Below are 20,616 nucleotides of genomic sequence, written 5' to 3'. Positions count from 1 at the left end.
GGACACCCAGGTCTGCTACACAGAGAAACCCTGAATCAAAAAATAATAATAAGAATAGTAATAATAATGATAATAATAACATTTTAAAACAATCTCTGGGCTACATGTGTATGACTTATCTGTTTAATTTTCAAATAGTGTTTCGATGAAGCAGTGATTATTCATTCTAATATAGCTTTGTAATGATTCTACTTTATTAAGATTCCCCCTAACCCCAAAAAAATCCCTGGAAAAGCATTTTCAAAAGCAGTTTTTCAGATTGCAAGTTTAACTTGAGCTCTCCCTCTGAAGCTCCATGACCCAACATTGATGAATCTTTACTGCATTTCAGGATTGTTCTTGAATAGATATTCTGCCTACAATAGAGAGAAAAATAAACTTATTTTTAATGCTTTAAGTCTTTGTATGTGGTGGGGGATGTTGCATGCATGACAGGGCACACTTGTATTGTGGTGTGCATGTGGCAATCAGAAGAAAACCTCAGGTATCAGTCATCTTCCACACCTTGCCTGAGACAGGCCCTCTGTGGGCTCTTGTGTACATCAAGCTAGCTGGCCTGTGAGCTTCTGGGACTCTATCCTTGCCTCCCATCTGACTATAGAAGTATTAGGATTGCAAACATATGCTATAGCTTCAAGCTTCATATAGTTTCTGGGTATTTGAGCTCAAGTCCTCACACTTTGAGTAGTAAGTCCTCTACTTAATAAGTCATCTTCCTGGCCAAAAGTTGACAATTTACAATTGCCGTATATTTGTGTTGTCAGTGTTCACAAGTTTAAGGGTACATAAATTCTTTCCTTCCAAATAAAAGAATGAAGAGCGTATATAACATTAGGCAAGAGAGCACACATGGGGAATGGCACATGAGCCCTCACTCCTGGCTGAAAAGCTATTAGCAGGCTGGTGACTGCTGTTGGGGGGAGGTCAGTTTTCTTTGGGGACAGAGTCCATGGTGGGGGTTGTCCATGTCCCTAGGGAAGCACTAATCAGACTAAGTGGGTTATTAAACAAAAAAGGACATGAAGTTGGAAGGGAAGTGGGAGAACGTGGGATCTGGAAGGCAGGCTGCCAGGAGAAAGCAGGACCAGAATACATTGAATGGGTATATGAAGTTCTCAAACTATATTAAAAAAAAAAAAACATTTAGTTTTTTACAAAAGAATACTCAAAGGAGGAGAAAGAAGAAATCTTACTGAAAACCATAAGCATATATATTTGAAGGGATTCCCTAAGCCATGAGATGTGCATTTTCTCAAACTCAGCAGGTTTTTTCTTAAACTTCAGCCACACTTCAATTTCATATTGTAAATTTTTCAATCTTGAGGCTGGAGAGATGGCTGAGCCGTTAGGAGCACTGGCTGCTCTTGCGGAGGAGCTGGGGTTGGTTCCTAGTGCCCACACATGTGCTCATACCCTCCTATAACTCCAGTTGCAGGGAGGGGATGCCCTCTTCTAGCCTTTGTGGGTGATGCACACATGTAGTGTACATGGATAACATGCAGACAGAACAACCGCACACATGAAATAGATGCATCTCTAAAACAATTTTTTCAAAGAAATCTTACCAGGAAATCCACGGGGTCCTCGGGTCTCACCTTGCAACACTCATTGAGCCCCTGCATCAGCGTGGGCATCACGTAAGTCATCAGGTAGTTTCTCAGGGGGATGGACTGAGCCTCCAGCAGCTCCCTCTCTTCTCTTTTTACTTCCTCCAGCCGTTTATTCTGAGGGCATAGAGCACAGGGCCGTTGGGAGACGCATGCAAAGTCAGAAAAGCAGGGACATGAGAACTTTTGACACTGCAGTCACCACAGGACAGGAATGCTAGACCCCGCTAAACGATGTCACCATGGCATTTCCAATCAGCAAGACAGCATGTAATAGTGCACTGAGGAAACCAACCATGACCTATCCAACTTTCTTTTCTGCTCTGTGTTTTAGTTTTACTCCTATGCCCTTTAAAAGCTTATAAAAAGCCTTCTGTTGTTGTTCGTGTACAGAAGTATTGGGCTTTATTGGGGCATTTCAAAATATAGTTTGTTTTTGTTTATCCTGTTCTTCATCCTCCTGCCACTCATGTGCATTTGTGCGTGCGTGCGTGCGTGTGTGTGTGTGTGTGTGTGTGTGTGTGTGTGTGTGTGTGTGTGGACAGCCTCGGATGTCATCAGGAAGCTGTTTACTACTTTGAAACAGGAACAGGATCTCATTGACCTGGGCCTCGTCAATGAGGGTGGACTGGCTGACTACCAAGGCCCAGAGATCTTCTTGCCTCTGCCTCCCCAGTGCTGGGATTACACAAACGGGCCACTATGCCTGGTGTTTTGATATAGGTCTGGATAGTGTCAGTGAAGAGACAGACACGGCTTTCATACCACCATCCTCAGGAGCAGGAGGAGTTCCTGTAATAAAAGATTTATTTCTTTATTTTTGGTTACCTGTATGTGTATGTCTGTGAGTGTATGTGCCATGTGAGTGGAGGTGCCTACAGAGGCCAGAGAGGTACTGGATCTCCTGGAACTGGAGTTATAGGTAGTTACCAGCTGCCTGTTTTGGATCCAGAGGTTCCAGAAAGAGCAGCAAATGATCTGAACTGCTCAGCCACTTCTCCAGCCCCTGCCCCTAATCTTTTAGGGACCTTGAATAAGGCCAAACTAGGAATTGTGGCTTTGACACAGAAAATAATTTCAAGCCAGGTCTGTTTTGGGGGGAAGCTTTATCAAAGATATCAAGAAAGGCTCAAGCAAGAGAGTTATGGAGAACCAGAGCGCTCAAAAAGAAGGGCATGCCCAAGCGTGGTTGTGTGCTTCCCAAGGGAACATGGAGGAGTGTGGCATACCCAAGCATCCTACCGGTTCCTCAAAGGGGAGTGGCAGAGAGTAGTAGCAGCAATAGCCACAGTCTTGGCATGTTACTAGCTCTTGAGTTAGATCTCAAAAGGTTGCTAAGAAACATTTTTTTTTAATTTGTATCTCTTTCCTTTGGTCAGTGAAATTCTAAGGGTGAAATTATAAGGATTTCACAAGGAGCACACATCCTTTCCCTAGAAACAGAATTTCTGGTGTGATTCCTAGAACATTTTAGGTTTGTAGCTGGGGAAGGCCTGCAGCCAGACTTTCTAGTGAGTGGCTCCTCTCCTGTCTCGTTTCTCCAAGGCTTTCCCTGTCTTTCTACTCTGCCTCATGACAATACAGCTCAGGACCTTATGCTTCCAACATGAGCATGGCACTGGCTAAGTGATCCCTGTCCTCCTGGCCTTGGCCACAATCTTCCATTATCTTAACCTTGTCTTTTTCTACTCTTTATTTGTTATGGTTTTGAAGGAGGGTCTCACTGAGCTCAAGCTGGCCCCCGACTTGCTACTAGAGTACGTGGATGACTCGCCCACCTCTGCCTCACAGGCATTGGAATGGAACTTACACGCTTATACACCACGATGGCTGGATTTCTCAGTGTGTTCCTGAATTCTGTTTGCAGGTACTTTGTTGAGAAATGCTGCATCTATGTTCATCAAGGAAATTGGCATATAGGTGTTTTCCTTTCTCTTGTGTCTTTATCTGGAATGTTTGGTAGAGCTCCTTCCCATACTAGTTTGTGGATCAACTTGAGAGGTGTTGGAGTCTTCCGTATGAGTTTAGAAGAGGGCTAGGAAGATGGCTCAAGAGGAAAGAGTACTTGTTGCAAAAGTAAGAAGATTTAAGCTGGGCAGTGGTGGCACACACCACTTTTAGCTCTAACCCTTCCTTGTAGGTCTGCCTGGCCTGTAGCCCAGAGCTCTAAGTGGATTGTGCTCTAGCTGTCATCTGACCTCAGGCATTTCTTAATCTCCTCCCTGATTTCCTCAATGACTCCCTGTGTTGTGCTTGTGCAGTCTCTGCTGTCTCCTCGTGTGTATGTAGTTTCTGAAGTTTCTTTTCCTTTCTTTTCTTTCTCTCTTTGTGTGTGTGTGTGTGTGTGTGTGTGTGTGTGTGTGTGTGTGTGTGTGTTTGTTTTTGTTTTTGAGACAGGGTTTCTTCTCTGTGGCTTGGAGGCTGTCCTGGAACTAGCTCTTGTAGATCAGGCTGGTCTCGAACTCAGAGATCCACCTGCCTCTGCCTCCTGGGTGCTGGGATTAACGGTGTGTGCCATCACTGCCTGGCATGCTTGTGTTTTCTAATCAAACGCCACTGTGGTCTGATCCAAAGAATCCTTTGAAAAATTTGCATTTGTTGAGGCCTGCTGTGTAGCAGGCAATTTTAGAGCAAGTCCCACGTGCTGCTGAGAGCAATGTGTACTCCCTACCTGTTGGCTGGAATATTTGGCTGATATAGGTTAAATCTGGTTGAGTGGAGTGATGTTTCCTGGGTGAGTTTTTGTTTGGAAGACTTCTCTAAAAATGACACTGGAGTATTGAAGTCTCCCACTACTGTGTCAAACATCTGTGACTTCTTATGCCTGTTGATGTTTGCCTTTACACAAATTTACAATTGTTACAGCTTCTCCATGAATTGTTCCTGCTATTAGTATATAGTGTCCCTTTTCATCTCCTCTGACTAGCTTTGGTCTGAAGTTTGCCTTATGAAATACAAGAATTACTGTGCCAAGCTAGACACAGTTGTGGCACACATCTTTAATCCCAGCACCTGGGAAGCAGAGGCAAGCAGATCTCTGAGTTCGAGGCCAGCCTGGTCTACAGAGCTAGTTCCAGGATAGCCATGGCTACACAGAGAAACCCTATCTCAAAAAAATAAATAAATACAAAATAATTGTGTCAACAAGTTTTATGACCTTCCTCACATGCTAGATTGAGTTCTACTTTTTGACTCTTTTTTTAAATCTTTTCCATTATATTAATGCATATATTAATTCTATGCGTCTGTATGTATCTGTCTGTCTGTGTACCTGTCTGTGTGTGTCTGTGTCTGTGTGCCTGTCTGTCTGTGTGTGTCTATCGGTCTGTGTGTCTCTGTGTGTGTGCACTGGAACGGTGCCTCTGTGGAGGTCAGAAGGCTATCTGTGAGAGTCACCACCTCCTACCATCTGGGTCTCGGGATCAAAACTCAAATTGTCAGGTCTGTCAGCCAGCACCTGTGACTCACTGAGCCTCTCACCAGCTCCACGCTCAGTATTTGCTAGCTAGGTGAGTTTCTTGGAGACATCAGGTAACTGGATCTTGCTTTTCACTTCAGCCACTTAGCATGCATCCTTTCGGGAGAGTTGAGGTCATTCGAATTTAAAAATCTTTATTGAGTCAGGCAGTGGTGGTGCACACCTTTAGTCCCAGCACTCAGGAGGCAGAGGCAGGTGGACTTCTGTGAGTTTAAGGCCAGCCTGGTCCACAGAGCGAGTTGCAGGTCAGGCTCCATAGCTACACAGAGAAGCCCTATCTTGAAATAAAATAAAAAAAGAATCTTTGTTGAGAGGGGTTTGTTGCTTCCTGCCCTCATGTTAGTTGATTAGATGGCTATCACTGGTGTCTGTCTCCCCCTCCTCCTACGTGGGCTATATAAACTAACTCTTCCATCGCACAAAACAAAGCAAAACAAAAACCCTCTATGGAGTAGGTTCTGCCTTTGCCTTCATTTTACAGATAGGGACTATGAGAAACAGAGAGGAACCCAAGTGGGGTCATGTACTTGTAGAGAATGGAGCAGGATTTGAATTCTTAGCAGCAGAACTCGAGACCAATAGAAGCTACTTCCAGTTTCTGTGAGACAGCGTTTGTGGGAGGAGCCCCAGAGCCAAGGAGTCAGCCCTGCGTTTCTGTGTCCTTCAGTTACGTGCAGCTTCGGTGTTTGTGCAACTTTGTTACATCTCTTGCCACCTAGTTCCTTCCCCTCGGATGTCAGCCTTCCTTTCCCCAGCTTCATTAATATATTAAAGCCCCCAGTCAGAATGTAAGTCACCGTGACACAGACAAAGAAGCTAAGAATATGAAAAAGGAGCTGGGTGTTGGCGGCACACGCCTTTAATCCCAGCACTTGGGAGGCAGAGGCAGGCAGATCTCTGTGAGTTTGAGGATGGCCTGCTCTACAGAGTGAGTTCCAGGACAGGCTCCAAAGCCACAGAGAAAGCCCGTCTGGAAAAAAAAAAAAAACAAAAAACCAAAAAAAAACAAAACTAAAAAGGTCCTGTTCCCATGATAGCAGTCACTCTACCTTAGCACTGTGTCCTGGAAAAGTGCCTCGGGGTCCCGTTTCTCTATTCAGGAAGTCTGCAATTCTTTATTAGAAGGTCTTACAAAATGATAAGAGAAAGGTGCAGTGCAAACACCCACAGAAAAATGTGCAATACAAGGGGGAAAAAATCCTTAAATTTCAAACCAAGCGCAGGTGGCTCTGTCAGATCTCTAAGGTCAGATCAGCCTTGTGACCATGCAAACTGAGAAGACAGCGCTAGAGAGGGCAGGGACACCACTGCTGGCAGAGGGTGTGTGACCCAGCTCACCCTTTGTGGTGCTTTGAGGGAGCTGTTCCCCACACCCTTGGGTGTTTATGCAGTACATATTTCCCCTTTCCGAGCCATCTCTCAGCCACCTTTTACAGCTGTTAACGGCTGTCTTCTCAGATCTCCACTTTGAATAAAGCATGACCGAAAGATGCAATTCGTAGGACTGGGAAGATGGCTCGATGGTTAAGAGCATTGTCTGCTCTTCTACAGGACCTGGGTTCTATTCCCAGCACCTACTTGGTGGCTCACAAACATCTGTAACTCTAGTTCCAGGAGACCCAGCGCCTTCTTCTGGTTTCTGGGGGCACTGCGTGATCATGGTACACAGACAACATACATGTGGGCAAAACACGCAGGCAACATTAAAACAAAATAAAAAGATTCGATTCCTGTCTGTGTCGCTGGCCTCTGTGATGACACACAGGTGTTGTGGTCACCAAAGGGGTCTGTGTAAGAGCTTGCCTCTCGCCTCAGTATTTACTGAGTGTCTGATATATGTCAGGCCCTGTTCAAAGCAGTGTGAGTATGGCAGAAAATGACAAAGACGGGCCAATGCTCGCACAGCCTAAGTTTTCTGTGTCAGGAAAATGAAAGAAGAGACAAGTCTGTAAAAATCTATGGTACATCGGTTATAATAAATGTAAAGATGAAAGAAGTATGAGTGGGGTTATAGCATGCTAGGGAAAGAAGGCAGAGTTGTTATCTCACATGTGAGGCAAGAGAGTGTCTCATTAGCAAAGACGTCAGGCAAATAAGGAAGATGGCATTGCTTGCGATGGGGACATTAGAAGCAGCCCAGTCATACTAGTGACTAGTACTGAATTTTATCCGGTGATGCTAGGCAGCCCATGAGGAGTATCAGCTAAGACTGGCGGTGCATTTTGGAAGTATCCGTTTGGCTGGAACAACTGGCCTCAGGTGAGAAAGCCCCATTCCTGCCTCCCCCAACCCCACCCATGTGGAGAAACCTCCAAACGTTCAGTTCTTTAGACACAGCCCAAGACCCCACCCAAAAGCTTACCATAGCACAAACACACCTTGGGACACGCCATCACCCTGCACCCCTATAGGCTACTTAAAGCATCCCCTTTGGAATGGCCATGTGAATTCTCTCCTGCTCCCATTTCCAAGAGTCACCCAGGAAGCGCTTTGCTCAGGCCTTTTACTCTTTAATTCAGCTCAATTTGACTTACTGTGTCTGTGGAGAAACCTACTACTGGGGGTACAAAAATACCTGTGAGTGTCCTCTGGAAGAAGTAGGTGTTGCGAAATGCTTCTTTACACTGTGTGAAGATGCGTCTCTGTGATTGGTTTAATAAAGAGCTGAAAGGTTAACAGCTAGGCAGGAAAAGATTAGGCAGGACTTCTGGGGACAGAGAGGACTTGGAAAGGAAGGCAGCATCACCAACGGGATACAAAAGGAGCAAGACAGGGAGAGGTAAGACCCATTAGCCATGTGACAGTGCCTACATTAATACAAACATTGATTTCAGTTATAAGAGCTAGTTAGAAACAAGCCTAAGCTAAGAATGGGTTTCATAACTAATAAAAGTCTCTGTGTCATTATTTGGGAGCTGGAGGTACAGAGAAAGCCAGCCACATTTGGCGCGCAAAGGGCCACACATGCCACATATCCAAACAAAGGGCCTAAGGAAGCAAAGGAAAGTTCTGGAGGGGGAGCTGGATGTGACTTTCTGGTCCTACAGTCTCTCAGGTGGGATGGGGCTACGCATACAGGGGCACTGCTACCAGGCCACGCCTGCAGGTTGGAGCCAGCACCAGCTCCATGAGCCAGCACCATGGGCTGAGCTAAGCTGTGTGGCAACTGGCATGGCAGTTTAATATTTGTCTCAGAGAATGCTGCAGGTATTCAGTAAATGCGAATTCAAAACAGATTCGAAAACAAAAAAACTCTAAACAGGTTACAGTGGGTTTAAAAAGTGTGCAGAGTCTTGAAAATGAAATGGACATAGACAATCATAGAAAAAATAGTTTATAAATAATAAGATAAAGTCCTTAAAGGGAGAACAAAATAATAGAAAAGGGGTTAGCCATTTAAGATGGAAAATACAGAGTCTGGATCATATATGGTGTCTTGTTCACGTTAAATTTTTTGATTGCTGGTGAGTGAATGATGACATGGGATTGTAAAAGGAACTGCTAAATTAAACCAGTCTAAGTACTTTAGGAAAGCCTTAATTTTAAAGTAGAATTTAAAAAATATATTGCGTTGGGGGAAGAGGTTATGCTTTTGTATCCATAGGAAACAATAGGCTGTGGATTTGTTCAAGACTATAGAGAATCAGGTTTAATTGGGGGAGACCTCCTGAAAATTTTGACTGCAGATATAAAAAAAATAAAGCTAGAAAAACTACAAGACAGGCGATGTGTATTTTACCTGCTCAATCATAAAACAACAACAAAAAAATCATCTTTGGCTGGCTTGTGTACAACACACAGTCCATACTTCTGTTAATGTAGATATGTCTGTTACCTTTGAAATGTATGTGTATTCAGAGCAAGGCAACCAGATGTTGTAGAATATTAGTTAAACTTATGTGTTACATTTGTTTATGCTGGGGAATGTTTGTCTAATGATGCAAAAATATGTTGCATTCTTTTATGTTGACTTTGTTTATCTTTGTAATGCTGTGTTACTTTGCCTGTCTAAACACCTGATTGTTCTAATAAAATGGCTATTAGCTGAATGACCAATAGCTAAGCAGGAGCGAGAATAGGCAGGACTGGCTACACAACCAGCTACGAAGGAAGAAGGGGGAAAAAGGTATATGGAATAGAGAAAGGTAAAAGCCCAGAGGCAAAAGGTAGATGGGATAATTTAAGTTGAGAAAAGCCGGCTAGAAACAAGCCAAGCTAAGGCATGCATTCATAAGTGAGAGTAAGTCTCCATGTGTGTATTTACTTGGGAGCTGGGTGGTGGATCCCTAAAAGAGCAAAGAGTAGAAAATTAAAATTAAAAAATTTAAAAAAAAAAACATTCAGGCGTTGGTGGCACATGCCCTTAATCCCAGCACTCAGGAGGCAGAGACAGGCAGATCTCTGTGAGTTTGAGGCCAGCCTGGTATACAGAACTAGTTCCAAGACAGGTTCCAAAACACCATGTCTCAAAAAATAAACAAACAAACAAATAAAAAATTAAAAAACTAACTACAACCAGACACCAATAAAAATGGACAGTCCAGTGATCCAGTCTTTCACGGTGCCTCAGAGTCCTGAATCCAAAACTGCTTCAAGACTGCTTACTGAGATAATCCAGCCTCATAGACTGTTCTAGCCAGGACCACAGGAAGCCTTGTGCTTTCCCATTGTACAGAGACTGGACAGCTAGCTCCCCCAGGGCTTGTCCATTATCCTAATTTTCTCAGGATCTTCCAAAGATGCCATTGCTCCCAGAAAATAAGAAGCAATCTAGAGAACATGACACCCACAGTCCCAAGACGTTGGTTGGTTGGTTGGGTTTTGGTCATTTGGTGGGTTATGGATGTTTGTCATTGTTTAGGGAGCATGTGGTTACAAATTGTTATTGGTAAGGCAGAGGCAGATGGATCTCTGTGAGTTTGAGGCCAGCTAGGACAGGGTCCATAGCTACAGAGAAACCCTGTCTCAAAAAATTGTTATCAGTAACAGTCAGAAAAACAAAAAAAAAAACCAAAAAAAAAAAAAAAAAAAAAAAAAAAGAGATTTGACGCAAGGATCGTTTTTTGAAGAGAAAAAGGGGAATATAATATAGAAATGATGGGATAAAATGGCCTCCCATTTTATCTACTTTTTTTGTTCAAAAGTCTACTTTTGAACAACCACTCATTTCAAATATTTTATATTGGTATGGATTTGTGTATATTGATAAAATTTAAGGTTATTTTTGTTATACTTATACTATGTATAATTTTTACTCTTGTTTGAGGTATTGTGCCTTACGACTCATTTAAAAATATAACGCTTTAGTCCTTGAATCTAATCTCCTTTTTTTGTTTTCTTTTTGTTTGAGTCATCTATAACTATCAAACTTATAGTCATGTTTTCAAGGTCAAACAGACATATATTTTAGGTAGGTGATCTTCAAACACTTCAAAGACCTACAGAATATGGCATTTAAAATGTTTGGTAACATAAGGCTTTTCATAATAGTGAGACATGTCTGATTCTGATAGCAACAGTGTACTTCAAAAAATGATGATGGGCATCAAAGAACCTCCATATGGAGTTTACTTTCTTTGTGGTAAAAGCTAGCAATTTTGGCAAAGGCCTGCCCTTTCCTTGACTGCCGACAGTATGTTGTGCGAACTGGACAAGCAGGACATAAAAGAAAGCAACTTCTGAACTTTGCCAAGACTGGATAAGACAGTCCTTCAAAATTCCTGCTTCACAGAAAGTTCTGTCAGATGTCCTAGGCCTGTAGGCTGAAGATGGGTGCCCTGATGTTACAGAGGAACCTTGTGTGACTGTCCAGGCAGCCAGCTGTTTCTGTCATTTCTCATAGTTTTGGAAGTTGTTTGCTATGCATTTCCTGTTTACTCAGGTAATATTATATCCCTCTCAGGTCTTTGATGGTGTTGAAGACTAGATGGTTATAGTTAGTTTTCCTTAGTTATGATAGAAAGTAATTAGGCACAAAAGTTTGGATTCTTCAAGAGAGGATAGATAGTGGAATATTTTCTTTGAATGTACCAAATACAAATAGAATACCTGCTAATTGTTATTACTGTTTATAGTTTTAGTATGTTAGAGTTAAAAACCTTTCCTTTTCATTTAGACAAAAAGGGGGGAATGTTGCAGAATGTTCCTTTACACTATTGGTTTAAAAAAAAAAAAAAAAGAGCTGAATGGACAATAGCTAGGCAGGAAGAGGTTAGGTGGGACCTCTAGGGACAGAGAGGTCTTGGGGAAGAAAACGGGGTTACTACCAGGCTGGACACAGAAGAAGCAGGACAGGCAGAAGAAGAGGTAAAAACCTCAAGTCACATGGTAGTACATAGGTTAATAGAAATGGGTTAGTTTAAGTTCTAAAAGCTAGTTAGAAAAGAGCCTAAGCTAAGCTGAGCTTTCATAATTAATAAGCCATCTCTGTGTCATTATTTGGGAGCTGGCAGTACAGAGAAAGTGTGCTGCAAGTGTGGAGACAGACTGGAGACGACAAGGGTTGACCTTGTAAATCTAGCAAGCAGCACTGCCTGGAGCCAGCTGTGGTGGCTCACAACTCTAACGCCAAGCAATTGGAAGGGTGAGGCAGGAGGATTGCTATGACTTTGAGGCCAGTCTGGACTACATCATGTCTGAGAAGCCAGCCTGTGCCACAGAGTGGGACCTGGTATCCAAACAAACAAAAACTGATTCTAACGAGAAGTGGCAAGACAGATTTGAATGCTAACTTTGGAAGCAGACTCACTCAACTGAAGTGTTTTTAGGGATGAGTAGAGTGAGGCTTCCTGCCTAAGCTAGGCCAGTAGACAGCTAAAGGGGAGCGCCATCACCAGGCCTTGCAACACAATGTTATATGTTCCTACGTATATGGCTTGTAATCGCTTTATTTATTATTGTATGTGCATAAGTGTTTGCCTGCATGCATGGCTGTGCACCACATTTGCGCATGTGGAGCCCACAGAGATAAGAAGAGGGTATCAGATCCTGGAATTACAGACAATTGTGAGCTGTCTGTGTGTGTGTGTGTGTGTGTGTGTGTGTGTGTGTGTGTGTGTGTGTGCGCGCGCGCGCGCGCGCGTGCTGGAACTCAAACCTGGCTGCTCTAGTGCTCTTACCCACTGAGTCATCCGTAGCCCATATTGTGACTTCTGAGGGCAACAGCTGCTTGGTGTTGCGTGGCTTCTTTAAATAGCACAAAAAGGAAAGCTGTGTGGAGCGTTTCTTTGCTGGCCTGAGTGCCTTTGCCTCCCCAGCCCCACTCTTCTGCAGTCACACTCACCCACTCCTCCCAGCGGGATATCTTCTCTGCCATCTCCATGGCCTCCTTGTGCTCACGCTCTGCTGTCTCAGCAGCCTCCTTGGCCAGGCGTTCCTCCGCAGCCTTCTTTTCCACTTCGACCTTTTCTTCATCTGTTAGGCCATAATTGCGAGGCTCCCCAATCTCTTTGATGAGCTGTTTGATAGCAAGTCTGTTCTGGGCATCTTCGAGTTTTCCTACATCTTTAAATGCCAGAAGAGAGGAGATCTACACACAGGTTCATGTGTCTGTGACTAGAAAAGACACTATACAGACGTGTGTGAGAAATGGTCACATCAAAGCTGCATTTTCCAGTTGGTGAGATTCAGAGTTTCATTTCTCAAGGGCAATCACAATGGAGTGTGAGAGTCAGGGGTGGGAGGATTTGGACTTGGCTCTTACAGTTCTCCTTCTGTTGCAACAAGATCCCACTAAATGGCCTTAAATAGACTGCAATTCACTATGCAGACAGCTACTAGGCCTCTGTCCTGTGTGCTGGGGTTACAAGCACCCAACACGTGAGCCCTGCCTGAGTTCTGGAAATCATCATTGATCTGAGTGGATGGGTGAGGGAATAGACTATACTATAGTGTGAATTTGTTTTTACTTTTGTCTGTGCTCGTGGTATATTGTGTGGGCACATGTATGTTGTAGGTGCACAAATATATGTGTGCACACGTGTGTGGAAGCCTGAGGCTGATCTGAGGAGCATTCCTTAATTGCTCTCTGACTTATTAATCGAGGCGTGGTCTTTCAATTTAACCCAGAGCCTGTTGATAAGAGTCAGTCTAGCTAGCCTGCTTGCTTAGGTTATCTCCACTCATTCCACAGCTGGGATTAAGGGTGGGCCACCATGCCCACCCACTGTTTATCATAAGGATCTTTTCTCTTTGTTTTTATATTTATTTTCTTAATTATGTATGTGGGATGGGGGGATGTGTGCATGTGAATGCAAGTGCCTGCAAAGGGCAGAAGAAGGTGTTGGATTACAGTGTAGCTACCACAGCTGGCTTCCCATGCTTCCTTCATTTAAACTATCCATTTCATTTGATGATGATGAAGGCCAGACTCCAGGATGTCTGCCTAATGTTAATGTGGGGCCAGAGGACCCACATGTGCTTCCCATGACCTCAGACCCTGTCTACAGAGAATGATGGTAGTGAGTACATTTGGGTACTGTGTCTTCCAGATTTATTTTATTTTTATTTATTTGGTTTCTTTCAACTGCATTTCTCTGTGTAGCCCTGGCTGTCCTGGAACCCGCTCAGTAAACCAGGCTGGCCTCAAACTCATCGAGACCGGCCGGCCTCTGCCTACCGAGTGCTGGGATTAAGGGTGTGTGTCATCGCTGCCTGGCTTGGTTTTGAGACAGAGTCTGGATATATAACCCTGGTTGGCTTTGAACTTGTGGTATGGATGCTAAGAACTAAGCCCTTAAAGGGCTGAGAGTATAGCTCAATGATGAAGCCTAGCAGGCCAGAGGCCCTGGGTTTGATTCTCAATACAAAGAAAACTGCAAAAACCATGGAAAGACCAAAGAGCAAAAACGTTTTATCTGCTACCTCTTTACTTCCTGACCTCTGACATTTAATTGTCCAGATGTGTCCCTTGCTGCATGCACACTACACTGTACTCCTCCCTGAATCTCAGGGGTAATGACAACCTTCATGTCACTCACTAAGTGCTGGAGAATGTTTTGAAAGGGCTCTATTTTGGGAGACCATGCTTGCTTGTGGGGAACAGCTGTAGGCGCCTAACAAAGCTAGAGTGGCAGAGTTACCCTTCGAGGAGTGTGGGATGGGAACAGAGTCCAGCCCAGCTCTGAGTGCAACTCCCAGTGGAACTTGAAAACTCCAGGGCCCTAGTAGGGTGGCCAGAGAACTAGAAAAGCATGCTGGTCTGAAAAGGTTGAAGCTCCAAAGAGAGAATGGATCTGGGAAATACTGGGAGAGAATTACATCCAGAAAGAGAGAGAGAGAGAGAGAGAGAGAGAGAGAGAGAGAGAGAGCTCCCTTCATACCAATGTGTATTGGGTGGATTTCAATTTCGTCAAAGTAGTTGAAGACGGTCTCATCATCAGTATTAATGTCCCGGTAGTTGCTCAGAGACCGGAGGAATCGGTCCTGGCTGTAGTGAGTCCCCGCCACGATGCTCTCCGGGAGGTTCATTACTCGCTCCTTCAGAAAGTCATCAGAGGCATCCAGACCACACACAAATTCTGGGGAGAGGGAGAAACTCTGAGGTCAGCATGGCACAGTAGAGATGGATGGCCACAGCTAACTAACATCATCAGCTGGGACCTGGAGTTGCTGCAAAAGGCCTGACACGTTGTTTTTCTTGTACCTTTCTTAGAGGAGAAATGCATGGAGCCCTCACAACTCCAGCGACTAGATGCTCAGTTGGGAGTTTGCACGGTCTGTTTTCTTTCCTCTCCTCCTTTCCTCCCACCTCTCTTGCTGTAGAAGCAGCAGATACTGTTAAGTAGAAAGTCTCTACTAACCCTGTGACAATCACATCTCTAGGCTTTCACCCCTGGCATGCTGAAGCAATGACTTCCCCACAGGACAGGGGAGGTTCAGTGAGGTTTTTGTTGTTGTTTTTCTAGATTTTTGTTTGTATTTCTTTGTTAGTTTTCAACATTTATCTTTGATTTTTAGTTATGTGTGTGCCCGTGTGTATGTAGGACATCTGTGCGTGGTGACCAAAGAGGCCAGAGGAGGGCACTGGATCCCCTGGAGCTGGAGTGAGCAACCCAAAGTGGGTACTAGCAACCCAGGACGGGTCCTGGGTTAGAGGTCTGCTGCTGGGATAAACACCACGGCCAAGGCAACCTATGGAAGGAAGGGTTTATTGGGGCTTATGGTTCCACAGGGATGAGAGTCCATCACTAACTCCCATGGGGAAGTGGCAAACATGGCGGCTGGAGTGGCAAGCAGGAAGCAGAGAGAGAGGGAGAGGAAGAGCAGACTGGGAATGACACGAGACTTTGAAAATTATTGTTGCGACTATTATTGTTATTATTATCTCATATATTACATCCCAACTACAGTTTCCCCTCCCTCCCCTCCCCCACCTCCCCTTTCTCCCAGATTCTTAAGCCTGACTCCAGTGACATACTTTCTCCAAAAGAGCCACGCCTCCTAAGCCTCCCCAAATAGTGCCACCAACTTGGGTCCAAGTAAGTGTTCAGATACAGGAGTCTATGGGACATTCTCATTTAAACTGCTACCAGTTCTTAGCTGCTGAGCTATCCCTCCAGCCCCCAGTGAGGTTTTAACATGCTCAGGGCTTGACACATTTTGAATTGAATTTTATCCAGTTGCCTTGGTGACAGCAATTTGCAAAATGAACCCCTTAGAAGTGTTTCCCAATCCTAAACCAGGCAGCCCTGTTTTGTTGTTGTAGTTTCTGTTTGGTTTTTTGAACTAGCTCTGTAGACCAGGCTGGCCTAGAACTCACAGAAATCTGATGGCTTCTGCCTCCGGAGGGCTGGGATTAAAGGCATGTGCCACCAAAGCCCGGCTCTTTTTTCTAGCAACTAATTTCATTCTTTTTCTAAAGTGTATGTCTCTACATGGAGAAGAAATTGGAGAAAACCCATCTTTTAGGCATTTCTTGTTTCTGCCACTGGTCTCAGAGACCACAGTACTCATCCCTGAGCAAGACAGAGATGACTCAGTAGTTAAGAATACTTGTGCAAGGTATGGTAGCTAACACCTTTAATCCCAGTGCTTGGGAGGTGGATGCAGGAGGATCTCTGTGAGTTCAAAGCCAGCCTGGTCTCTAAGTTCCATGACAACCAGGACTACATAGACTGTACATGCTATAGAGAGACCCTGTCTCAAGAAACAAATAGAGCACTTGCTGCCCTTCCAGAGGATCATGGTTTCAGTTCCAGAATTTGGTTCCTAGCACCTATACAGAGCAGCTCAGAACTCCATCTATCTCTAGCTCCCAGGGATCCACACTGCTGGGCCCCTAAACGCATATGCACATAGTCCCCACACCACACACACATACATACTAAAAAGAAAGCACATCTTTAAAAAATTAAATCTTCCTGGGTGGTGGTACCACATGCTTTTAACTCCAGCGCTTGGAAGGTAGAGGCAGGCAGATCTCTGTGGGTTCAAGACCATCCTAGTCTACAAAGCAAGTTCCAGGACAGCCAGGGCTGTCATACATAGAAACTCTGTTTTCAAAAACAAAAATAAATAAATAAGTAAAAATAAAATGTTGTATGGCATAAAGAGATTGAATGACATTCCCTAAAGGTGTCTTTGGAGAGGCTGAAGAGACAGCTCTGTGGGCAAAGTGCTGGCTGACAAGCTGAGGACCTGAGTTTAATCCCCAGCACCCACGAAAAAAGCCGGGTTTGGGATCACCCACTAGGAAGCACCAGGGAGGTGGACACAGGACAACCCCTGGGATCACTGGTCAGACAGCCTAGCTGAAGTGACAAGTGCCAGGTTTGGTGAGAGACCCTGTGTCACAAAACAAGGTGGATATCTCCTGAGAAATACCACCTAATGTTGACCTCTACTCTCACATGCATGTAAGTATATGTGTATACTTACGACATTAAGAAAGTATTTTCAACTCACCAGGTGTAATTAATCTATCAAAGGGAAACATTTTGCCTCTGATTTCTTCTTCTTCCTCTTCATCTTCCTCTAGTAAGACAAAAATATATATAGTTATGCTTTTTAACATATTACTGGGGGGGGAGGTCACAGTAAAAGTCCAAATACTGTTTTGTTTCATCTTTTAATGGTGTGCTGCTTGGAGCAAATACAGTTTTTTAATTGGGAAAACATTTTCGGCTTTTTGAGGTTGGATTTGAGTTCACAGCAAGTCTCCTGCCTCAGCCTCTCATGACGTAGCCCAGGCTAGCCTTAATCTTGCAAACTTCCTGCTTCTCCCTCCCCAGTACTGAGATGAAAGGTATATACATGCAGACCAGGCTTCAGATGTCATATTATGTTGGGATGTATGTATACATATGTGCCACTATGTGTACATGTATGTGGAAGGCTGAGGTCAGGTGTGTCCTTCAATCACTCCTTACCTTATTTGGGGGGACAGGATCTCTCATGGAATGTGGTGCTCACTGGTTTGGCTAGACTGGCTGGTCATCAGGCTCCAGGGGTCTGCACACCCCCAGTGGTAGGGTTATAGACACAAGCCAGGATGCCCAGCTGGGTGTTGGGCATTCACCTAGGTCCTCCTGCTTATGCGGCATGGCAAACACTTTAGGACTGAGCTGTCTCCCCAGTGGCATATTTTAACTAGCAATCATGAATGGAAACCAGCCATACACAGAATACCAAGCTCAGAAGTAGTCTCATAACCCAAATACCTATTGACAGACAAACCAATAAAAAAACAAAATGGTATATTTAGACAATGAAATACTATTCTGACTTGAAGAAGAAGAAGGAGAAGGAGAAGGAGAAGGAGAAGGAGAAGGAGAAGGAGAAGGAGAAGAAGAAGAAGAAGAAGAAGAAGAAGAAGAAGAAGAAGAAGAAGAAGAAGGCTGGCAAGGCTGGAGAGATGGCTCAGTGGTTAAGAGCTGTGGCTGCTCTTCCAGAGGACTCAGGTTCAATTCCCAGCACCCACTTGGCAGCTCACAGCTGTCTGAAACTCCAGTTCCAAGGGATCTGACATCCTCACACCAATGCACATAAAATAAAATTAAGTAACTGAAGAAGAAGAGAAGAAAAAGAAGAAGAAGGCCGGGTGGTGGTGGCGCTCGCCTTTAATCCCAGCACTCAGGAGGCAGAGGCAGACAGATAGGTGAGTTCGAGACCAGCTACAAGAGCTAGTTCCAGCTAGGCCTACACAGAGAAAGCCTGTCTCAAACCCCCCCCCAAAAAAAAGAAAGAAAGAAAGAAAAGAAAAGGAAAGAAAAAAAGAAAAAGGTTGGCACTGTGAACAAACCTGAGGACACTGTGCCAAATGAAATGAGTCAGTCACAGCAGCAGAACAAGGAGGGTCCTGAAACACTAAAATTCGCAGAATGAAACTGTGGCATGGTGGTTTCTTGGGCCTGGGGGGTAAAAGGAAAGGGGCAATTTCTAACCACTAGGTGGGAAGTTTAAGTCAAGCAAGATGCAATCCTAGTACCTGGGAGGTGGAGGCTGGGGGAGAGGGGGGGGTGTCGGATGTTCAAGATTATCCTCTGCTACACTGAGTTTAAGGCCAGTCTGGGTTACATGAAAAAAAAAAAAAAAAAAAAAAAAAAAAAAAAAAAAAAAAAAAAAAGAACAAAGGTCAGGAGGTGGTGGTGGTGCCTTTAATCCCAGCACTCGGGTTGCGGAAGCAGGCAGGGAATCTCTGTGAGTTCAAGGCCAGCCTGGTCTGAAGGGGAATGTCCTTTGCATATATGTTTCTCATATTGGTTGATGAATAAAATACTGATTGGCCAGTAGAGAGGCAGGAAGATAGTCGAGGCTAGGAGACTAGGAGAATGCTGGGGAAAGGAAGGCAGAGAGAGATGCAAAGAGAATAACAGGTCCAGACCCTTCTCTGGTAAGATAAGGCCATGTACAAATACATAGATTAGTAATTATGAGTTAATAACCAAGAGAGAGCTAGACAATAAGAAGCCCTGGCCATTGGTCAAGTTTAATAATTAATATGTCTCTGTGTGCTTATTTGGGACAGAAACCTCCATCTTCACTGGTGTACAGAGATACCCTGTCTTGAAAAACCAAAAAAAAAAAAAAAAAAAAAAAAAACAACAAAAAACCCTCACAGATTCAAGGAAACAAAATACTAAGTTTCCAACTTCTGAGAGTATAAACACGCAGAACAGAGAGAGCATCCATACTCACGATTGAACAGATCTTTTGCTTGATCATAGGTCTTTGGGAATCCATCCAAAATGTAGCCTTGGTTCCTACAAGGCATAGATTTGAGCTTTTCTTTCACAAACCGAATTACATATTGATCTTCTAGGCGACCTGATTTTTAAAAAAAATAAACACACGTGTGTTACTGTGACACAACCTACACAAGGGTGATGCTCTAAACTCATCCGGGAACTGTTGTATAGGCAAGAATGGTGTTGAAGACCCAGTTGTGTTTTTATTTTAAGCATGACATGTGTTAGTGCATATTTGAAGTAGCAGTGAACCGGTCTACAAGAAAGAGCAGGTGTAGGCAATACCAGCCACTCGTGGGAAACTTGTGGGAAGGCTGAGTGAGTGGACTAGCATCACATCCTGTAGCATCAAGTCCTGACTGCTTAAGAATTTCCTCTGAATTTACTTTATAATGCATGTGCCTCTGTGTGTGTGTGAGTGTGTGTCAAATGTGTGCAAGTGTCCTTTGAAGTGTTATGTTCCCTCCCTGGAGTGAGCTGGAGTTAAACAGATGGTTGTAAGCTGCCCAGTGTGCTGGGAACCTCTTCAAGGGCAGCATGTACTTTAAAATGCTGAGCCGTCTCTCCAGTCCCCTTCTTCCTATTATTATTATTCTCAAGGTGAGAGGACAATTTGTGGCAATGGGCTCTCTCCTGCTACCTCATGGGTCCTAGAGGAGCTTGAACTTAGGTCCCTTTATCCCCTGAGCTGTCCCACTGCCCCTCAGTTCTGTTTTCAAATTACACCTTAATACATAGTAATAAATATTTGTGTTGAGTGAGACAGTATTCAAGTGTGTTGCTATTCGGGGGATGGTGGTGCATGCCTTTAGTCCCAGCACTCGGGAAGCAGAGGCAGGTGAGGCCAGCCTGGTCTACAGAGCTAGTTCCAGAACAGCCAGGGCCACACAGAGAAACCCTGTCCTGAAAAACTAAAAGGAGGAGGAGGAGCGGAGGAGGAGGAGCGGAGGAGGAGGTCAGGCATATGTTTAATACAGGCCTTGGGTTCTGCCACACCCACACCCTCACTGTACCCTTCCCCAAGAAAAGTAGGTGCTAAATAAATATTTGCTGGATCTGAACAGCAAACTCAAGCTGACTTTCACAGGCTTTCGAAAGGGGCCAGAGCCGGAGCTTACACACTCAGCACCCGCCCGGCATAATGTGAGCAAGGGCCTGGACTCAGTCCCAGAACCCTGAATAATGATTAATAAAACTAGCATTTAAAGAAAAATGAGTCTGCAGCAGAAAGTGCTCACCCCAACCCCCACACCCTCTTCTCCAGGTCACACTTCTGACCTATGTCCTCTGGTCAGTTACTTCTTCAGCCCCCAACCCGGAGTTCCTGGAAATTGCTAGGTAGGAA

General features: G+C 44.3%; 1 protein-coding gene across 1 annotated transcript in view; it reads right to left on the bottom strand.

The window, feature by feature from the left end:
• Positions 1–237: 237 nt before the first annotated feature.
• Positions 238–20,616, bottom strand: part of Ak7 (adenylate kinase 7) — a 68,200-nt gene continuing 47,821 nt past the window's right edge. Inside the window, 6 exon segments of the mRNA XM_051196559.1 lie at positions 238–356; positions 1,566–1,724; positions 12,368–12,588; positions 14,406–14,603; positions 16,990–17,058; positions 19,222–19,350. Coding sequence (XP_051052516.1) covers positions 318–356; positions 1,566–1,724; positions 12,368–12,588; positions 14,406–14,603; positions 16,990–17,058; positions 19,222–19,350 — 815 coding nt within the window. The 3' untranslated portion in view covers positions 238–317.

The sequence above is a fragment of the Phodopus roborovskii genome, unplaced genomic scaffold (genome assembly GCF_943737965.1).
Source record: "Phodopus roborovskii unplaced genomic scaffold, PHOROB, whole genome shotgun sequence".
NCBI lineage: Eukaryota > Metazoa > Chordata > Mammalia > Rodentia > Cricetidae > Phodopus > Phodopus roborovskii.
The sequence above is the reverse complement of the archived record's forward strand: the minus strand, read 5'-3'. Positions and strand labels throughout refer to the sequence as shown.